The following is a 20,803-nucleotide window of genomic DNA, read 5'->3' on the forward strand; positions in this document are numbered from 1 at the left end:
TTACGTAAAATTTCATCCCTAACAGGTAGATTTATATTTCTAAACTTTGCCTATGCAAAAAAATTGCATTTTAAATGGTTATTCACAATGGATAATAGTCTCTGGCGTACCGGTGATTTTTATCCTATTGCATGGCTTCGGCTTGGTGCGACGCTGCACGTGTTGGCATTTGGCTGTTGGCAACATTGTTCGGTGCCGGCAAGCGATGCTACTAGAACTCTAGAAGAGTCAGACTGTCAGTGTAGTCGGCGTGCTTGTTTAGCTGAGGTTCTAAGTCAAGTTTTACTCGTTCATCATGGTGAGTGTTTACGCTAATATTGATTAAATTTCACATGTATGATTGTTATTCGCTACTAAATGTAGCTAACTTTAGAAATCGCAATTTTGACCTGCTGTTAAGTGTTAACCGCTTAGGCTACGCTACTATACAGCGCTATCAGAGAATCCACCAGATCGGTACCCACTAGTACTACCCCCGACTGTAACTGACAATCTGGCATGAGTGTTGTTGCAACTATAGTGGCAATAGACATACTCAAATTCATCGGCCCTTAAAATCGCCCTGAACCGCCAGTGAAATTCTGTAAATACTTCAGACTTTCTATATCACTGTAGTGATTGTACTTAGGTAATTTGCATGCTTTATTTAAAAAAGGCTGATTTGTCAAATGTCAACTTTTTATCTTGTTCAATGATAGTGAATATGCCACGTCATACTCATAGTAGCTACAATAGCCTATGCACAGTGCACTGACAGTGACATTTATGATTTAGCCTATTTTTGCATTGATTGGTGTGGTGGTTTCGTGGTTACGGCTTGAACTTTGAAGTTGAACCAATCTATAAATTTGCATAGCACTAATGTATAATTAGTTTTTCCCTCATGCTTGTTAGGCTCCATGCTCCATAGTCCATATACAATTTGCTTAGTGAAAGCTAGCATGGAAATTATTCAGCCTGCTCAATTTTTTATGCTGCTCTAATTTTTTTTAATTTGCAGTCATTAAAAGATTTTAGCCTATGTACCTACTTGTCAAAACAAAATACTACCTACAAATTAAATTTATTCTTCATTTTTAATTGAAGCATAATACGTACTTGATTCTACGGAATCTGGGCCAGTGAGATTTTTAGGTAATCTATAAAAATTTTGGAGTATAGTAATATATTGAAAATAATTTTTTTTTAGTTTTATTTCTCTTCAGTGGCAGATGAATCAGATGCATTGAGGGAAAAATTTTAGATATTGTGGTTCATTTATTTAAATTGTTCCTGTCTAAACTAATTTCCTCATTTTCTAAATAGTGGCTAAATATTGAAGATTTGAAGAGAAGTCTAGTATGATTATAAGATTTATCAGTATGAAATGTGCTTGTGCTAATATTTTATCCCTTCTAAATTCTAATTTTTGAGCTGTGACTATAGTAGCTTTCCTGCCATTTATGGAGTCCCAACTCCCAAGATTCCTTCTATATTAAGTATCCCATCTGATTGTTGATAAAAGTGCATGATTAGGCCAACAAGATTACAAAGTTCTGGAAAATTTGCCATTATGGATGGAGCTATGAGATTTTTTATTGAGAAGGAAAGTTCTAATCTTTCACCTTGGTAGGAATTGTTGTAGCCCTGCTGTTGTGTGAATAATAATTGTCAATGTAATTACATCAATGGCTTTGGCACTGCAAATCTCAGTGTAATTTATTACTATCAAATTAATGGTATAATGTTTGGTCAGGAAAATGATATAAATATGGCTAAAAAGGCACTTATTTGTGTTTGAGAGAACTGAGCAGATTTCAAAGCCAATTAAATGATTAAAAGCTCAGATTCAAGGCCAATTGAAATGAGTTCCAATGAGCTTTTGGCTTTGCCACTTTAAATTAATGACAATAAATAAAATGAAACTTGAAGTGTGTTCTTCTAACATTTCTATGTTTTTCTTAAATTTCATGTCCACTGTGGGTCTTGCTGTTCGTTACTCGGACATGCATAGTCCAGCACTGTGGGTTTTGATGTTAGTTACTGGGACTGGGACACAAGTCCAGCACTGGGTCTTGTGCATTTGAAATCAGGGCAGAGAATTAAAAAATATCTTAGACATGTTAAGTCCTTCATGGGTATTTGTCTGATATCTGTTCTCGTTTCCCAGTTTGCTTGCAAGGTGACAGCTTTGCCATAAGTAATTGATTAAAATTACCAAACTAGACTCCTGTAGACCAATAACTCCTGTAAACCACCAATCTCAAGAGTGCAATCATTGTTGGCTAATGACGCAGATGTAGGTTGTGACTTGTTTTTCCTGACTTAAAGCATAACACTGGTCTGTTGGATGCATCAATACATGATACTACTTCTCTGCACTGCATATTTCAATTATGTATTGCTAGCAAGAGTATTAGATAAGTAACTAGCCTGTTGATTCATTGTGCTTGTTACAGTCTGGTGCCCTGAAGCGTTTCCTGCCCCTTTTTGACCGGGTGTTGGTGCAGCGAGCAACCCCCATAACCAAGACCAAGGCTGGCATCCTCATCCCCGAGGCCAGTCAGAAGAAAGAGCTCACTGCAACTGTAGTGGCTGTTGGCCCCGGGGCCAGAACTGAGGTGGGTCATGGCACTGAGGTGGGTCATGGCACTGAGGTGGTGCCAAAGAAGCAAAGTTCAAGGTACGCTGGTGGAGGCTTTGGTTGGTAGTAATGAAAGCTATTGATGATAGGATCAGGGCTGGTGAGGTTAGATAGTTTTGCTTGTCAAACATTTGATTGCAATAGCGAAATACTTTAGATTGGCTATATCGTCTGTTGTTATACCTTATGCTATATCTGTTATATGCTACCTATATCATCTGTTGTTCTCCCTGCTATATCGTCTGTTGTTCTCACTGCTATATCGTCTGTTGTTCTCCCTGCTATATCGTCTGATGTTCTCCCTGCTATATCGTCTGTTGTTCTCCCTGCTATATCGTCTGTACTCCCTGCTATATCATCTGAGGTTCTCCCTGCTATATCGTCTGTTGTCCTCCCTGCTATATCGTCTGTTGTCCTCCCTGCTATATCATCTGATGTCCTTCCTGCTATATCGTCTGTTGTCCTCCCTGTTGTACCCTCTGTTGTTCTCCCCGTCCTCTGTTATCCTCCCTGTTGTACCGTCTGCTGTCCTCCCTGTTGTACCGTCTGTTGTCCTCCCTGTTGTACCGTCTGTTGTCCTCCCTGTTGTACCGTCTGTTGTCCTCTCTGTTGTACCGTCTGTTGTATAGTTGACTTACTTGTCTTCTTCACAGACTGGAGGGACTGTGGCGCCTGCAGTGCAGGTTGGCGACGAGGTCTTCCTCCCGGAGTTTGGCGGCACCAAAATCATGCTCGAGGATAAGGAATATTTCCTCTACCGCGACAGTGACTTCCTCGCTAAGTTCAAGCCTGAGTAACGTCTACCGTATAGTTCACTTCCGGTGTTACGATCGCCCAATGTTAGAGTTGCTGCTGCCGTCATATATTGTTAACGTTGCTGCAAAGGCAAACATGATTTTGCTGTCACGTTTGGGAAGCACCGATTGCTTGCTGCTTCCATAATCGTGACGGCATCGACGATTGTGCTCGGCACGATACGATGAGCTTGTTTGGTGGACTGTGATGCGCTGCTGAACGTAACGGTGCCTGGCAGATGCTGGCCGTGACTCCCATCATTGCAACAATGTGATGCTCTGCTAAATGGGCTTATAATTAAGATTTTGTGTCAAGTGTTGCTACATAGATCATCCATCTTAGGTTTAGTCTAAATCTTTTTGTTCAATTGGAGAGTTCCATCGAGAAGAGGAGGTAGCGTACGCGGTGAGTGGAGTGCAGCTGCTACCATTACTTGCCTCCTGATCTTATTGTACTTACGACAATGCATTTAATTTCTGTGCGCTTATTAAAGTGCTGAAAGTCTTCTGTCTTCAGATGCCCGGTCTGTTGATCAATATGTCCGCTGTTGCTAGAGACTCTTAGATAATTTGTCTTGTGGTGTACTCCATTGGTCGCTGTACGTCAACATGAATGCTCATTGCATGCTGTGCTCGCAAGATCAGTTCAGGACCCAGCAGCAACTGGCAGTTTGAGTTGACAATTCCCAGTGATGACAAGCAGCTGCTCTCCTGCAGTGATGGGTCACTTGGACTCACCCGACACCGCTTTTTCGGTCTCGCCGCGCCTCTATGTTCATATGTAAAGATCTTAGGCTAATAAAGATTTTTGAGTAATTTTGTTTTTTGTTTTTGTTTGTCCTTCCTTTCAATCACATTTCCTACGTGCCGGCGTTCTCATAAGTTATTGAAAAATAGTTAGCTTGAGAACTATTTTATTTTGGCTGATTTTTATCGTTTTTGTGGCGACACTTACCGTTTACAGGGTAATTCTCATGGCGCGAGGCCATTTCCCACTGCAACATTGATATTGACATAGAAAATTGTAAAACGTGTTGGCCAAAATTGAATGGCGATCATAATTTTTATCAGTTGTTTATCAGTTCTGTGATTCTCAGTAATGGGAATTTAGTCCAGTTTCATGTCACCTATGTAATACATTGTTTCAAATGTGAAGCCGATTATAATATTGCAGTTGGGCTTTATGAAAAGCCATGCCACGATAAAAGCGAGTTATTTATCATTTCACGGATTTGGGGCATGGTCACTCTGAAAAAGAACATTCAGGAGTCAGGTCTTTACAACGGCCATCTACCACGCATCACAATGGGAAATTCAAGAGGAAATTTAGTTGGTTTATTTGTGGTCTAAAATTTACGTGCTTTAAAAATCTCCGACTTGAACAATAAATCCATACATTAAGATTTCTTCTCCGAAATCTTGATTTTTATCATTTCTTCTGACGTTTTGTTGCGCTCGATGAAGTAGCGCACGCAATATCGTCAGGAATGATGTAAAATCACGCAAATTCAGAATGAAAGTTTAATACTGAACTGTGATCTAGAAAATAATTCAATGCTGAAATTGTTTAAAGCGAAAAGGAGCAATTTATATACACGCAAAATAGCGTTTCGAATTATATACTTGCAGCATAGCGTTTCGAATGATAAATAATTTACAAAACTTTTTACATTTTCTCGAGTTTTTATTTATATATTTATTTTTGGGGGGGAACGGTTGATGATTGCCATAGAGATTGATATCAAATTCCCCTAGAGTGCGTCCAAAAATATTGAAATATACAGCAGCACCACAGGGGGGTGTTGAAGCACTACGTTGGTGCAGCAGCACCAGCACCTCTAGCAGCACCAGCACCTCTAGCAGCACCAGCACCTCTAGCAGCATTAGCACCTCTAGCAGCACTACGGTCGTGCTGGGAGCGTCAGTTTCAACAAAGCAAAGTATGGCGACTCTGCCACCAAGCTGACCAGGATCGCGGCCAGGAAGATCAGCACCGTGATGCCGGCGTAGCTCAGGAGCTGTGACGGGACAACAGCTGCACTTAGACAAATTAATGGGTCATATTGTACAAATAGTGACGCATTCCCCGTAGCATGAGCATAGCGCGGACATTTCACTGATACGCCCTCTTATTCGGCCAAACTGGGTCAGGATGACCCACAAATGGGCATGATGTGAAGTGCTATTTGGACAAAGTCTCGATCATTTTTCTGAGTGAGCGAATTTTGGCCGTTTATTCACGTAATATTGAAATTGAAGTTCAATTCATAGAAATCAAGAAAAAAATGTAATAAGAGTCTGCTCTTCCATTGGCACGCGACATGCCACTTGTTTTATCTAATATTTATTTCGTAAACACTATGAGGGAGGAGCAATAACACAATTGGGGAGGAGCAATAACACAATGAGGGAGGAGCAATAACACAATTGGGGAGGAGCAATAACACAATTAGAGAGGAGCAATAACACAATTAGGGAGGAGCAATAACACAATGAGGGAGGAGCAATAACACCTGTCTCTTATACACATCTAGATGTGTNGGGAGGAGCAATAACACAATTAGAGAGGAGCAATAAGTTAATAACACAATTAGGGAGGAGCAATAACACAATTAGGGAGGAGCAATAACACAATTAGGGAGGAGCAATAACACAATTAGGGAGGAGCAATAACACAATGAGGGAGCAGCAATAACACAATGAGGGGGAGCAATAACACAATGAGGGAGGAGCAATAACACAATGAGGGAGGAGCAATAATACAATGAGGGGGGAGCAATAACACAATGAGGGAGGAGCAATAACACAACGAGGGGGGAGCAATAACACAATGAGGGAGGAGCATTAACACAATTAGAGAGGAGCAATAACACAATCAGGGAGGAGCAATAACACAATTGGGGAGGAGCAATAACACAATGAGGGGGGAGCAATAACACAATGAGGGAGGAGCAATAACACAATGAGGGGGGAGCAATAACACAATGAGGGAGCAGCAATAACACAATGAGGGGGAAGCAATAACACAATGAGGGAGGAGCAATAACACAATTAAGGAGGAGCAATAACACAATGAGGGAGGAGCAGTAACACAATTAGAGAGGAGCAATAACACAATTAGGGAGGAGCAATAACACAATATGCCCACGCCCCCTGCAATGTGACAGGTTAGTACGACACGTGGACCCATACGTACTGGGCCAGCGGGGTGCCCACGCCCCCTGCAATGTGACAGGTAAGTACGGCTCGTGGACCCATACGTTCTGGGCCAGCGGGGTGCCCACGCCCCCTGCAATGTGACAGGTTAGTATGACGCGTGGACCCATACGTACTGGGCCAGCAGGGTGCCCACGCCCCCTGCAATGTGACAGGTAAGTACGGCTCGTGGACCCATACGTACTGGGCCAGTGGGGTGCCCACGCCCCCTGCAATGTGACAGGTTAGTACGACACATGGACCCATAAGTACTGGGCCAGCAGGGTGCCCACGCCCCCTGCAATGTGACAGGTAAGTACGGCTCGTGGACCCATACGTACTGGGCCAGCAGGGTGCCCACGCCCCCTGCAATGTGACAGGTTAGTATGATACGTGGACCCATACGTACTGAGTCAGCAGGGTGCCCACGCCCCTGCAATGTGACAGCATATCTTTATGTGCGTGTCAAGAACCTTCACTAAAAAGTACCGCTTCGTACTGCTGAACACGCTAGCAAAACTTCTTCATGCCGGAAGTAAAAACTTGGCATTTTCACGGTAAACTTGCAATCCATACCACTTCTTGTCATACCCAGCAACTCAGGTCATTTTTCACCCTGCATTGAGGAAGACAACTGCTGAAATATAGTTTAGTTCAAAATTAAAGATATTTAATCTAATTAAAACAGCTGCTATGCTGGAGGCCACAAGATCTCAAAATCCTCCCACGGAATATGTTTCTGGAATTCGTTTCCGAACCCACCACGGTCATGCTGGTGCGCCGCCTTAGACGGCTATCAAGCACCGCCCCCCAGCGACACCGAGAAATTAACTGAGCTTTCCATGGTTCGAACCCACGGCTAGCTCCTCTCATTTCGGTGTCGTTATCACTGAGCTATAGAGGCCAAGCTTATATTCAATACATAACTAATGTTGAGCGAATATTTCAGGAAGCTGGGCTAACTGTACGCACGTAAAAGTTGAAAGCATAGAACCCACCTCCACATCCACAGTAACTGGTGAGCACCAGCCAGCCTACGCACATCGCCCACGCTGGCGTCGCGAAGCTCGCGTAGAAGAATGACTCTGCGCCGCCAAAGGGGGGCAACGTGCCGAAGAGGTGCGAGTAGTTCTTGCCTGAGAGACCAAACACCACCGCCGCCACCGTTACTGCGAACACCAACCACCCCGTCGCCCGCATCACCTGTAAGTGATATTAGTTCTTGCCTGAGAGACCGAACACCACCGTCACTACGAACACCAACCACCCCGCCGCCCGCACCACCTGTAAGTGGTATTTGTTCTTGCCTGAGAGACCGAGCACCACCGTCACTACGAACATTAACCACAACACAGCCTGCATCATCTGTAGTGGTCGAAGCCAGTTGAAAATGATAGATGTACTTCAAATAATGAAATATCCTCAACAAACCAGTAAAAAGTGGCGCGGAATACTCACGGCAATGTCTCTAAGCATTCCATCGTCTAGAAAATTCAATTATTGATATTGAAGCACGAATGTAATGTCCACTTCCCCACGCGGCCCCGTAAAGCTGACGCGACTTGAGAGCGCATGCAAGAGCAGCTCGTGCATGCATACGGCCCAAGATTTGTCTAGAATTCAACCTAACTATTTACGAGGTTGAAATTTTAATGAATTATTCATTTAAAAAGCAAACCACAGACGTTTCGACCTGCTTAAGCATATCCATATTTACTAAATAAGTTTGCCCATTGATGATATGAACTGATTACGCGTATTAATGATATCTTGATTTGGTGTAGGTCTTCAATGATAGAAGTTTAACAGTAAAGACTCGACGCTGAACAAACGGAGGAGGCGAGAAGGAAAGGATCTGCTAATTCTCAGCAGAAATTGTTTTGAGGTGCATCACAAGACGCGATTTTGATGCATGTGTATTTTACAGCAAGAGCACTTATGTTCATACATGTGTGACAGGACGGATATTGTACGATTTTAAATTTTTTTTATTTGTAGGAGTACTGTTTTGAACACGTATTATTTTGATAATGTTCTTTTGTTAGATTAGTGACTCATATAATGGTTGAATATGTTTACTATATGACTAGAATATGGAATATCGTTACTGTGATATTATTTTGTTAATTCGTAGGATTTAGTTATTAGCGTCTTGGGACGAGACTGAATGTTCTAGCTCCAACGTGATTGGTCGAGTTGCTCCTAGCCTCGCGAAGGTGCACGTTTATTCCCCTATAGGTAGTCTTGGACGATGGAGTGCTCGGTCTCTTCAGAATTAGTTTAGGATTATTCGACTATTAACTTGTGATTAGTTTGCCATAGGATTAAAATTATGATTAATTTATTGTATTGTATTATTTTATCTTCTTTTGTATCTGAATTGCGAAGCTTGTCCATTTTGTTCCGCTGTAAACGAGGTATCGTGTTAACATTATTTTAGCTGAGTTACCCCTTGCGGGCAAGTTGTGTATGCTCAGTGGTACTGGTGGGGGTGCAGACTTTTCGACTCTGATTCAGGGGAGCCAGATCTGGGCTTCCAAGTTAAAACTCCACAGTAGTGGACATATCTCGTAAAAAAAGATCCTCTAACGGATCAATTACGGCGTAGGTGGAGGTCTTGGTTAGTTCCAGTAGCTTACAGAGCTCTGATACGGCTAGTTCCCGTACCGAGCACTTCTCGTGTTGTGAGGGCTAATAACAATGCATTCGAGTATATTTGACAGCGTTCTGGTACAGCTTCTGTGGTACCGTTCGCGCCTCTCGTGTTGTGGGAGTTGGTTGATTCCTTCCACGCTCGGGAGTAATCAGAATTTGGGCTAGAACCCCTGGTCTCTGCGGCTGGTCGTTGGCATCTCGGTGCGGCTAGTTCCGGTACCATTTGCTGTCCGTCCTTGTGATTCTTTGCAGTGTACTTCATCATGCTGTACACTCATGCTACTTCGTCATGCTGTACACTCATGCTACTTCGTCATGCTGTACACTCATGCTACTTCATCATGCTGTACACTCATGCTACTTCATCATGCTGTACACATGCTACTTCATCATGCTGAACATTCATGCTACTTCCTCATGCTGTACATGCACACAAGTTACTTCATCATGCTGTACACACATGCTACTTCATCATGCTGTACTCATGCTACACTGATGTTAATGTAGTTTACCTTTCTCTTCAACAGCTGCAGCCACCGCAGCTGCTCGAGAGTCCCTGCCTGCAAAGAGAGGATCTGAGTTACCCCACCAACATCACCAGACATGATGACGGCTCATGTCGCCACAACATGATGCCAGCATCTGGCATTTTAATGGCTCGCGATGGCCGCAACATGTCGGCAGCCTGCCATATCTTAAGCTGCCTCATCTCGTTAAAAAACATAAACAACATTAAAATAAAATAAATATCAATTTAAGGTTAGAATAGTTTAAAATTTTTAAAATACAATAAAATTTAATCACATAAGATATTTTTGTTCATGCCTAAATAGCGCATTGATGAGCTTAAGACTTCGCGCCACTGTAGAATTTTTGGTTAATTTATTCGAGCAATAAATTTGTGAAAAGCTTTATTAAATTGCGCATAATATAACTCATAATTAATTATTTAATCAAATGCAACATTGACGCACCTTGTTCGCGGCATCAAACTGCATCATCAAGACGGCAATCAAGGAGCCTACAAAGAAGGGTGCTGCCCGGGTGTACGGAGGGTAGTACACATGCGTGTCGTACGCCTGGATCTCGGGCGTGCTGAAACGGCGAATATTTAGGGGCTTTACCATACAGAATTATTATGGGTCCGTAATTTTGTAGGCCAAGCACTGACGATTTATTAAGCTAATCCCATCTATAACCGACAAAAATCAGACGCTACGCGTACCTACGAGAGATTTGATGGGTACGGCCCCGTCACAATTCGTGATATCGCCAAACGCATGCGTGAGTTAAAACCTTGTTAATTATTTTGCAAATTTTCAATTGTACCAATCTTGATGATGTGCTGTACTAGACCACATGGGGTACTGTCAATGTCCCATGGAATTTTAGTTTAAGTCGCCCCTTAATAAAAAAGTTGTATTTTATTGAGTGAACAGTTACACAATTTATTTTTAACATTAATAATAACAATAGCGGTTTCAGCGTTTAGTAAGCAGTAGGCCTGTCGCCGATTTTTAACATCGCAGAACATTTACAGCATTTTGCGGTCTCGAACTCGCAACTCACTGCTACAATTCTGCTGTGCTTAACCGCCCGGTCTCCTTGCCGATTCTGAGCAGAAACTGGCACACAGAGCTGGGATCGAACCCGCGTCTCTCAGCGCCAATCATGGTACTCTGAACTATGACCGCTGGGCCACCCTGCCATACAGAATGACACATTGCTACAACGTTTTCTATTATTTCTATCTAGGGCTGAATACAGCGCTACTCACGAGACGTACACTAAGGAAGTGAAGGCCTATTGAGGGGTGAATAAATCGCGACTCACGTGGTGCCCATCAACGGCGCCAGGATAAGGTCGTTGGCGACGACCAAAGTTCCCTTCAGTAGAGAAAACACGACGACCACCACAACCGCGTACAGCAACTCTGGCAGACGTGAGAATCCATCATGTCTATAAGGTTTGCTGTCTTTCAGCGTCAGCTTAATGAAGGGAGCCATCACGTCTATGAGGCTCCCTAGCTGTCTTTCAGCGTCAGCGGAAAGAAGGGAGCCGTAATGTCTATGAGGCTCTCTAGCTGTATTTTAGCGTCAAGAATATGAAGGTTGCCATCTAATTCAAAAAGACTCACTGCACTCGACGAGCTTCATTGGCAGCAGGATGAAGGGGGCGATGAGGTGCAGTTGGAAGTCGGTGCCGATGTACCAGCTTGAGCCAATGCACTGTATGGATGGCGGAAACTCAGTGTTGAACACAATACATCCACACAAACAGCTACAGGGTATAAGAAGCTGGAAGATTCTAGCATCCGGTGTTTTGCACGTATATACGCAACTGACAGCTTCTCTATCCTCTGATCCCTGATCTTTACCATATGCCACATAACTGATCTTCACTACCAATTCACTTCCAATAACTGATCATTTCCACCGACTTCTATGGTATAGAGCAAGTGCATGTTCTCTACCTGCCACAAAATTTCCAAAAATGCTTCTAGCAGCTTCGTTGAACTTGATGAACTTGGTAGAATATTCCTAGATAAAAATCCTACAAATAGTGGTACTTGCAAAGTGTAGGAATGCTTAAGAGAAGGTTCTTAGAGCGTCTATCAAAAAGATATCGAGATAAGCGATGAACTGCTATCATATAAGTCGATGATACTCAGACATTGAAGTTCTATATCAACAAATGAAAGCTTCAGTCTTGCAAGCATGTAAAATCTATGAACAGATTGAATTTCAGACAACCAAACTGACGATGGAACTATATACCTGTACAGATGGAAGGTTAGATGGGCACTGAGTTGTACTTTCATATGGGAGGTTGGATGGACTCTAAATTACAAATTAAAAATATATTAAAAAAGCCATACAGGTTAAGAAATTACACATATATATTACGTCCAAATATACACTTACATCAGGTACACATGACACTCACCGAAGGATGTTTGTACAGGTAGTTGGATGCGAACGTCAGGTCAACCCACCAGTTCTGCCGGCAGTTCTTAAGGTAAAGATCGTGATAACCTCTACGGAACGGCCCGTCAATGAAATAAAGTGAAGGCCCGGCGCAGTACATGATGACCAGCAACAACGTGGGCGTCATCCTGCATAGACGGGCACTTCAGGAGAGTTACGTCGGGGCATGTCAAGTGGGGAACGTCAAGGCAGGTCTGGAGGTAGAACGTCAGGGCAGTTCAGAGGAAGGAACGTCAGAGCAGTTCAGAGGAAGGAATTGTCACGTTTATAAAATAAATATTAATGCGAAGGTTCAGAAAACAAAAACTTCTCGCCAACCCCGAAGATTTTCCCGCGAGTTGGAAACAGAACCGACTCTAACATTCAAAACAGAACGTGCTCTACCGCGGAAGAACGCTGCAGCTCTTTTCGTGCCATATTTGCGACGAAAATTTTGTTTTTAGTGTAAAAATTCATACAAATCGTACCTAAAACTCTTAACATAGTGATGTCGGCTCTGAAGTGTAGGCCTGATGTGGCCTGTCGCCGATTCTTTTCCATTTCGTGCCTTGTTCATAGATCTAAACTCGTGTACCACCGGGTTCGATAAGGAGCTAGGCATTTCAAATCTGAACATATATTTTTCCATAGCTTTATCTAGTCTGTTCTTGAACGCGTTCATACTTGGAGCGCCAACGATGTCATCGGGAAGGCTGTTCCACATGTCGGTGATTCGAAGCGAGAAGAAATTTTGTCGCGTGGAGAAGGAAGGCAGTACAGTAAAATTAAAGGATTCCGGAATTAAATTGCTTGTCTTGCTATCTTGTATTTTCCAACGTATGACGAACTCTGTGTTTTTTTTGCGCAGGACGCAGGTATTGAAAAAATAAAGATAAAATGTTCAGTACGTAGTTAAGCGCAATATTTTGGCAACCCCAGAGCAACGTGAGTAATCAGTGTTCGACTAGGGCTTATTTTCATTGCAAATGTAATACAGCGGCCAGTTTCGTGTTCAATTTTTAAGCCAACCTGTGGCTGTGGCCAGTATAGAAATCGAGGTTACTATAGCATTAAAAATATCTTAAGAAACTGATTTGCTTTAGAGCTTGGTATGTTTTGCATTTGCCTTAGCTACTAGTTATCACGGTGTTTGCCACCTCTTGTGCCTCGGATTTCACCTTATTCTGCTAGTATGAGCGCTGTGAATATTCCGGTTCACGTTTATTGTTATCAAGACTTGTCTTACGTGTCTTCATGGCTAGATTTCAAGCGATGAGAATTTTTTAATTCAAGCTGTGGAATGCTCACCTTTCTTATATTTGAGTGGTGGGGAAAATTTCAATTTATATTAAAATTGATTTCTAGTGGAAGCCAAATTGTAAACCATGTCTTTGAACTTCTATAATACTAAATTTAATATTTGATTTCATTTCTATTTTGCACTATCTCTAATTAAATTCTGATTGTGTAGGATTTATGGTGGTTTTAAGAAGTAAACGTTCACGAAACATCAAGCTTTCTTTGGACCTTACACAATTTAAGCTGCCGTCATGCAGGTGCCTAGACCGCCTTTGTATCCTAGAGACCCGGGCTAGGCGGCATAGGAATGTCAGGGCAGTTCAGATGAAGGAACGTCAGTGCAGTTCTAAGGGAGGAAGGAACGTCAGTGCAGTTCTAAGGGAGGAAGGAACGTCAGTGCAGTTCTAAGGGAGGAAGGAACGTCAGTGCAATTCTAAGGGAGGAAGGAACGTCAGTGCAATTCTAAGGGAGGAAGGAACGTGAGTGCAGTTCTAAGGGAGGAAGGAACGTCAGGGCAGTTTTAAGGGAGGAACGTCAGTGCAGTTCTTAGGAAGGAATGTCAGGGCAGTTCAGAGGATGGAACGCCAGTGCAGTTCTAAGGGAGGAATGAACGTCATGGCAGTTTTAAGGGAGGAAGGAACGTCATAGCAGTTTTAAGGGAGGAACGTCTGGGCAGTTCTAAGGAAGGAACGTCAGGGCAATTCTGAGGATGGAACGCCAGTGCAGTTCTAAGGGAGGAATGAACGTCATGGCAGTTTTAAGGGAGGAAGGAACGTCATGGCAGTTTTAGGGGAGGAACGTCTGGGCAGTTCTAAGGGAGGAATGAACGTCATGGCAGTTTTAAGGGAGGAACGTCTGGGCAGTTCTAAGGAAGGAACGTCAGGGCAATTCTGAGGATGGAACGTCAGTGCAGTTCTAAGGGGGAACTTCCTTTGAGGCCGTTCAGGAGAAGAAAATCATGACACTTCAGGGAAAAACTTCGGAGAAAATCAGTTGAAGAATGTCGGCACAATTTAGGAAATGAACTTAATGGACTTTCTGGCCGATATGTGCTTCATTCATTAGAATCTAAATATATATCGGACTTTCTATCGGAATATTGGACTTTCTGGACGATATGTGCTTCATTAATTAATTTAGAATCTGAATAAACTAACTAATTTAGGATTCTGAAGAAATTAACTGAGTGGCAGGCATGACGACATGAATTTCCGAGGTGCCTGAGGAGGCAAGTATAGTTGTTCTGTGCTTCGACTTGCACGCGTTACTCAGCATGAGTGATTAGTAACGAGAACAATATACACTCATATTAAACATCGACAAAGACATAGACTTTGTGTTCATGTTTCCTTAAAGAATTAGAATCACACTTATGTATAGGAAGGCAATTGAAGAGCCAATGTTATTAAAAATGAAGGTTAGCTGACCTCAGGAGGCGGTGAGCGACGTAGACAACGTATGTTTTGCCGAACACAAGCGCTGTCGACGCAGCGCCTTGTCGCCTGATGGCGCGGACGATGTTGGACCCTCCGGCATCACGCCCCCCGTGCTCCGAGTTAGGCTTGGCTTCCAGCAGGGATGCACTTGGACGCAGGCAGAAGTTTGTCTTCATGATGGCCATGGTGGTGAGCAGGCCACTGAGAGTGAAGAAAGTGTCTACGGCGTAGTTGGCAGCCCACACCATTTGGAAGGTCCAGGGCTCCGTCATCTGAAATAGAGTTCATTGAACGAAAATTTCAACATCATACAGTAATCATCAGTCTGATTAATTACCAGAATAACTTATATATATGTGGTCATTAGTACGACCGATATTAGCCATAAAATTTCAACCATTTTCAAACCTGCAGAGGTACTGATAGACGCTCTATGGCCCTGGTAAAATGTACAAACTACCTGCAGGCACTATATGATCCTGGCAAACACTATACATTACGTGTAGGGGCCAAATTGTTCTGACATTAGTTAGTTCTAAAGCTCACCCGAGGTATGGTGAGTATGTTCTGCGTGACGTTAGACGCAAGCGTGTAGTGGTGACCCAGGATGACCCAGGCTATCGACATCACCCTGAGCAACACAAGATATGGTGAGCCTCGGCGCTGCAGCAGCAACGTGTTGCAGATGACCGATCGACATGATTATATGATGGCCTTATGAAAACAGCTAAATTTTTATCCCCTAATCTAATCTATCCCCTAATCTCCTAATGATACAACCAAATGAATAATTTTTCCAAATGAAGTTATCAAAGAGTTACAGATGACGTTGATTCTGTTCAGTACCAGACGCTTCAGATTCTCAACCACACGGACGGGGAAGACACCAGGCAGATTCATAAAAGCTAAAACAAATTGGAAATAAGTACAATTAATTGGCACTAATGTACAGTACACGAGAAGTCACCTGATTCAACAAAATCAATAAACAAAATCTACCCTAAGAAGTCCTCACCTGATGCCGTGCAGAGCAGTGATGTCTCTACGCGCGTAGATGTTTGCGGTTGCCGCCAGCTTCTTCAGGTTCTCCTTCAGGGAGAACGCCTTCACGTACGCCGGCAAGCGACCTGCAGGTAATAAGTTTATGTATAGAATATTGTGTGCAAACTGTGACACCATCCAATCTATTCCATACTTCCCAGATCACATCCCCCATGCATCCACATCCCGGTGGCTGGGTGTGGACAAGCCCCGAAAGTGTCAGCAGGATTGTTGCGGTTCAGAGTGTGTCATAAGGGGAAGCAGTGATGGGGAATTAAGCTGTGATGGGGATCAGTGACATGGGGATCATGATGGGGGATCATAATGGGGTATTATAATGGGGTATCGTAATGGAGGATCATAATAGGGGCTATCAAGTCACTGTATTCCACGGCGTCTCACCCGTGGCGAGGTGAGCGACAGTGGCGGCCACCACAGGCAGGACCATCAGCAGCAGCACAGCACTGCAACGAACACTGCGTTAGTGCTGTCACAGCACAACACTGCAACAAACACTGCGTTAGTGCTGTCACAGCACAGCACTGCTGTCACCACAACAACACTCAAACACCACTGCACCAGCACCACACCACCACGTCATGCATCATCACACCAGCACCACACCACCACGTCATGCATCATCACACCAGCACCACACCACCACGTCATGCATCACCACACCAGCACTACACCACCACATGCATCACCACACCAGCACCACACCACCACATGCATCACCACACCAGCACCACACCACAAGCTATAAGCTCTCAGGCCCAACGGTCATCCATCTGGCAGACCTGCGGCTTTAAGTCCACTCCAAGTGGACACCCTGCAAAGAAAGAAGAAGATGGTGACAAGGCGCTGATTGTGCGCTGGCTTCGAAGGACGAACTTTAACAAAGGAAAGTCTACTGACCTATTTTTCTCAAAGATCACTGCAAAATTGTAATTATTTCCATCATTATTTATATTTATCAATACTATTATTCTTTGTTTTTTTGTAGGTAATCCGTTGAAGCTTGAAGGGCGTAGGCTTAAGGCTACGGCCAGACTAAAAGCGTTCACGCGTACGCTGGCTGATGCTTCAAGCAGAGCAGCGCCGCACGTATGGTGTCCAAACTAGACGCTGAACCGCGCAGCTTAATGCGAGTCAGTGTGTAGAAATGAGTGTCTACGAGAGACTAACTAGTATGGAATATATCTACTTGGCAAGCCGCGACTGAATTTTTTGAGCCGTGGTTTTATGGATTTACCAGCCGTGATTCCATTTCTACAAGCCGTGATTCTATTTCACCGAGCCGTGAATTCCATCTCGGCCATGAAAAGCCATTTACGAGGTGCGAATGCGAATTTATTTACAAAGTTTATGCGCGTGTTACCCCAAATCTCTAATTTTACCCTTAAACAGTCAAACGGCAACAATAAAATTTGTCTCTACTGTAAGTTCAGCACGTGTTAATATACAGTCTGACCGCTTTGACATGACCGCAACTATGCGCGATCTTCAACAAACGTTGTTACCGGAGGTTAAATTAGGCTACTGTGTAGCCCAACCTTCATGTCTTTCTTTATCTGTAACCATATTTCTTCAGTTCTCAATCCAACTCAATTTAAATTAAATTCAATATTTTTATCTTTTTCAGTGTAGATGACCAAAGCATAATTTGCAAACTTGAATTATCACTCTTTAAGTATTTGAATTCCTACTCAGTATCTCAGCCTGGGCACTCAGTTGCACTGGTGAGTGGCATATAAATTTATATCATTTATTCATTGATAATTTTGGTTAAGTTTTGTCCTTGCTTTTACTTTGTTTGTATTCATCTCTGACTGATATGGTTTAGTTTGAAGAAGTTAATTCATTATATTGGATTATGGTTATAGTTAATTCTAGTAAGCTTATGTTCTCAATTCATCTTGCAGTGTTCCTTTATTTATCCTGTCTCTTATACACATCTAGATGTGTATAAGAGACAGGTGTACACGGTTACTGGCAGCCAAGTGTCACGTGTAAAGTCATGATGATTTAGCTTAAATAATTTAAATTTTGAAATAAATCGGATTCGTCAACGTTAAGGAATAATTATAAAAATAATTAGTATTTATTGATAGAATTTACGCCTCTTATATTTATTTAATGATATGAAGTTACGCCACCGTATGGAGTTGGTGCAGGACGAAGGGATGCAGGCCACTCACCTCCAACTCCTGCTCGGTGCAGGACGAAGGGATGCAGGCCACTCACCTCCAACTCCTGCTCGGTGCAGGACGAAGGGATGCAGGTCACTCACCTCCAACTCCTGCTCGGTGCAGGACGAAGGCATGCAGGTCGCGTACTGCACCGGCAGTAGGCCCTTCAGCAGCGACGTCCTGAGGGCCACAGCGGACGTCAATAAATTTATAATTGCCGCCCTAGGCCTCTAGGCTTGCTTAGTGGTGACCTGCTACGGCTGCTAGCTGCCAATATGGTTCTAGACCCGGGTAGTGATGGCCCCATATCGGCCTATAGTAATAAATGGGGCGGCCCAATTCCGCCTCTAGGTCCGTCCAGGTCCTAATTATCTGAGAGAGTTTCCAATGAATCTAAAGTTCAGCCTGAGAAACAAAAACCAACCTGCGCCAAAATTTCATTAAGTTTTATCGTTAAAAGCATTTTATCTTGAAGGTAAACAACCAAATTCTTAATGAAAACCAACGACTAATAATAAGCTTATAGTGAATTCGTCGCGGCCTTTTCAGAAGAGACGATAAGTTTTAAAAGAATTCTTATCATTTCTGATATTATTTAAACCGCGCTCACTTGGACGGTAGCGCCGTGACGATGCAGTACTGTCCTCTGAACGTCACGTTGACGACCACGTTTCTAGAAACGTCGGTGGTAACGTCGACGTCTGTGGAGACGTCGGTGGTGAGGTCATCAGGGACGTCTTGAGAGACGCCCGTGGATGCCAAGCACTGATCGAAGAAGCCCAGCCAGCGGCCGTTGCCGCTCAGCACGCCGTCCTCAGCCTTGCCCCAGGCGTCCATCACTGCCCAACCGTCAAATCGGGTCACCGTAACCGTCACCAAGTATAAAAGAGAACAAAAGATGATGGCTGCCATAAACTAATGTGAGTTAATAAAAATTTATTATTCACTAATTGAGTTGCTCCCAAGACTCTCGGCGGAGTGGGACTGACTTTGCACCGCCCAGACTCGCAGGTTCTGGTCAGGACGAAGCCCTGGCCGCGACGTCTGGAAGGCCGCGTAGACGGCGGCCACGTCCCGCGCGCACTCCTTCGTCAGGTTCGCCGCCGGCCTCAGGCCGTGGTTGGGACTAAGGCTCTCAGGAATGGGCAGGTAATATTGGTAGATTTTGTTGAAAGTTTCTCTGATGGAGTCTTGGTTCATCAGGAACGATCGTGGGCGGTAAGGTGCGGCCGACTCCGCGCTGTGGTTGCTGCAACACAGACAATTCCCTTGAGTTAGGGGTGGCAGCTTCATCATCTATGGTCAAGTTACACTAATTGCATCTACGGAAAAATAACAATTCAATATAATAAATCGATGCAGCCATATATTTATAAGAATATATTGCTTGTGATACGCTAATACTTCACCTTTTATGCATATATTCAAGTTCTTGCGCACTTAGGAAGTCGCGGACATCTTGACTGGCATGCAGGGCTCCGACGCACCCAAGCAGCAGGACAACGAGGACGACGTTTGCGTCCATCGCCGCGGCCGCCTTAATGGGCAGGACTAATGAGCAGTGCTAATTTGCAGGATTAATACGCAGTATTAATGGGCATGGGTTGAATGGCAGGACTAATGAGTAGGTTTCATGGGCAAGGGTTGAAGGCCGTGCCTTAATGAGCAGGACTAAAGAATTAGGCTTAATGGATCATCAATGCGAGCGAGGCCCACGCATTTGCTCAGTGGACGAGCTGATGGCTTCGAATATCCGCTGTCTTTTGCGATGGGTATTTGATACAAAATTGAATACGCCTGTGGATAAATTAGTCGCAGATCATAAGTGTGGTGACATAGTGTACAGCATTAGCACAGCAGTCGTATTGACACAATGCACAGCACCAGCGCTGCACCAGAACAACACCATAACAGCAGGCGTATTGACATAATGTACAGCACCAGCGCTGCACCAGAACAACACCATAACAGCAGGTGTATTGACATATTGCACATCACCAGCCGTTCACCAGCACAGCACTATTGCATTGACAGAGCCCACTCAAACACATTACACGTGACAATAACAGATTACACATCCCCAAAGCAGGCTGAGTAACTGAGTATACACTCTTGTTCGGACTGTGTTCACGAAGAAGCAAATTCAGAAAGCGGGACTATGGTGTGCGTCCTCAGTCCATAGATCAGCAAGTTGAGGCTCTCGAGCGTATGGATTTTGTAAGACAATCAGCACAGACTGTAGAAAAACAGACACAACAGTCTTTGCAAGAGGACAGGTTTTGCGGCTGTCAATCGTGGTGTGGTCTTTGGAAGATGTCTTCCGCAACACACTTTTTCACAAAACAGGTGATTGTCTGTCTGAGGTCTCTTGGTGGTTTAAACTAGAGACTGCAGCTACGAAAACTCATGAATAGTTCATTGCCTGAATTTATGTTGGCAAGATCTTGTGTTTGGTCTTTAGTGTGGAAGTTAGGGTAGTTTGTAGTGACTCGAATTCATAAGTCTCGCTATTATTCTTGTGAACGTCATAATTATCTGTATTAAATCTTCAAGCTCATTGAACACCATTTTTTAGTAGCTTCATGTAACCTTATTAGCTAAA

General features: G+C 43.6%; 2 protein-coding genes across 2 annotated transcripts; one reads left to right on the plus strand and one right to left on the minus strand.

The window, feature by feature from the left end:
- Window positions 1–183: 183 nt before the first annotated feature.
- On the plus strand, window positions 184–4,237 carry LOC108678700 (10 kDa heat shock protein, mitochondrial). Its single transcript, XM_018167159.2, has 3 exons — window positions 184–298; window positions 2,439–2,600; window positions 3,277–4,237. Exons 1-3 carry the CDS (start codon window positions 296–298, stop codon window positions 3,418–3,420), a joined length of 309 nt encoding a protein of 102 aa, XP_018022648.1. The 5' UTR covers window positions 184–295; the 3' UTR covers window positions 3,421–4,237.
- A 404-nt stretch (window positions 4,238–4,641) lies between these two features.
- LOC108678695 (nose resistant to fluoxetine protein 6) lies at window positions 4,642–19,993 on the minus strand. The gene is made up of 18 exons (XM_018167153.2): window positions 19,611–19,993; window positions 19,191–19,450; window positions 18,812–19,040; window positions 18,257–18,381; window positions 17,083–17,137; window positions 16,412–16,473; window positions 15,984–16,095; window positions 15,515–15,599; window positions 14,960–15,240; window positions 12,214–12,382; window positions 11,405–11,495; window positions 11,101–11,200; window positions 10,242–10,362; window positions 9,780–9,827; window positions 7,611–7,815; window positions 6,933–6,978; window positions 5,272–5,452; window positions 4,642–4,665 (listed from the first exon to the last, which is right to left on the minus strand). Exons 1-18 carry the CDS (start codon window positions 19,724–19,726, stop codon window positions 4,642–4,644), a joined length of 2,310 nt encoding a protein of 769 aa, XP_018022642.1. The 5' UTR covers window positions 19,727–19,993.
- Between the last annotated feature and the right edge of the window lie 810 nt (window positions 19,994–20,803).

The sequence above is a fragment of the Hyalella azteca genome, unplaced genomic scaffold, assembly GCF_000764305.2.
Source record: "Hyalella azteca isolate HAZT.00-mixed unplaced genomic scaffold, Hazt_2.0.2 contig3855, whole genome shotgun sequence".
Lineage (NCBI taxonomy): Eukaryota > Metazoa > Arthropoda > Malacostraca > Amphipoda > Hyalellidae > Hyalella > Hyalella azteca.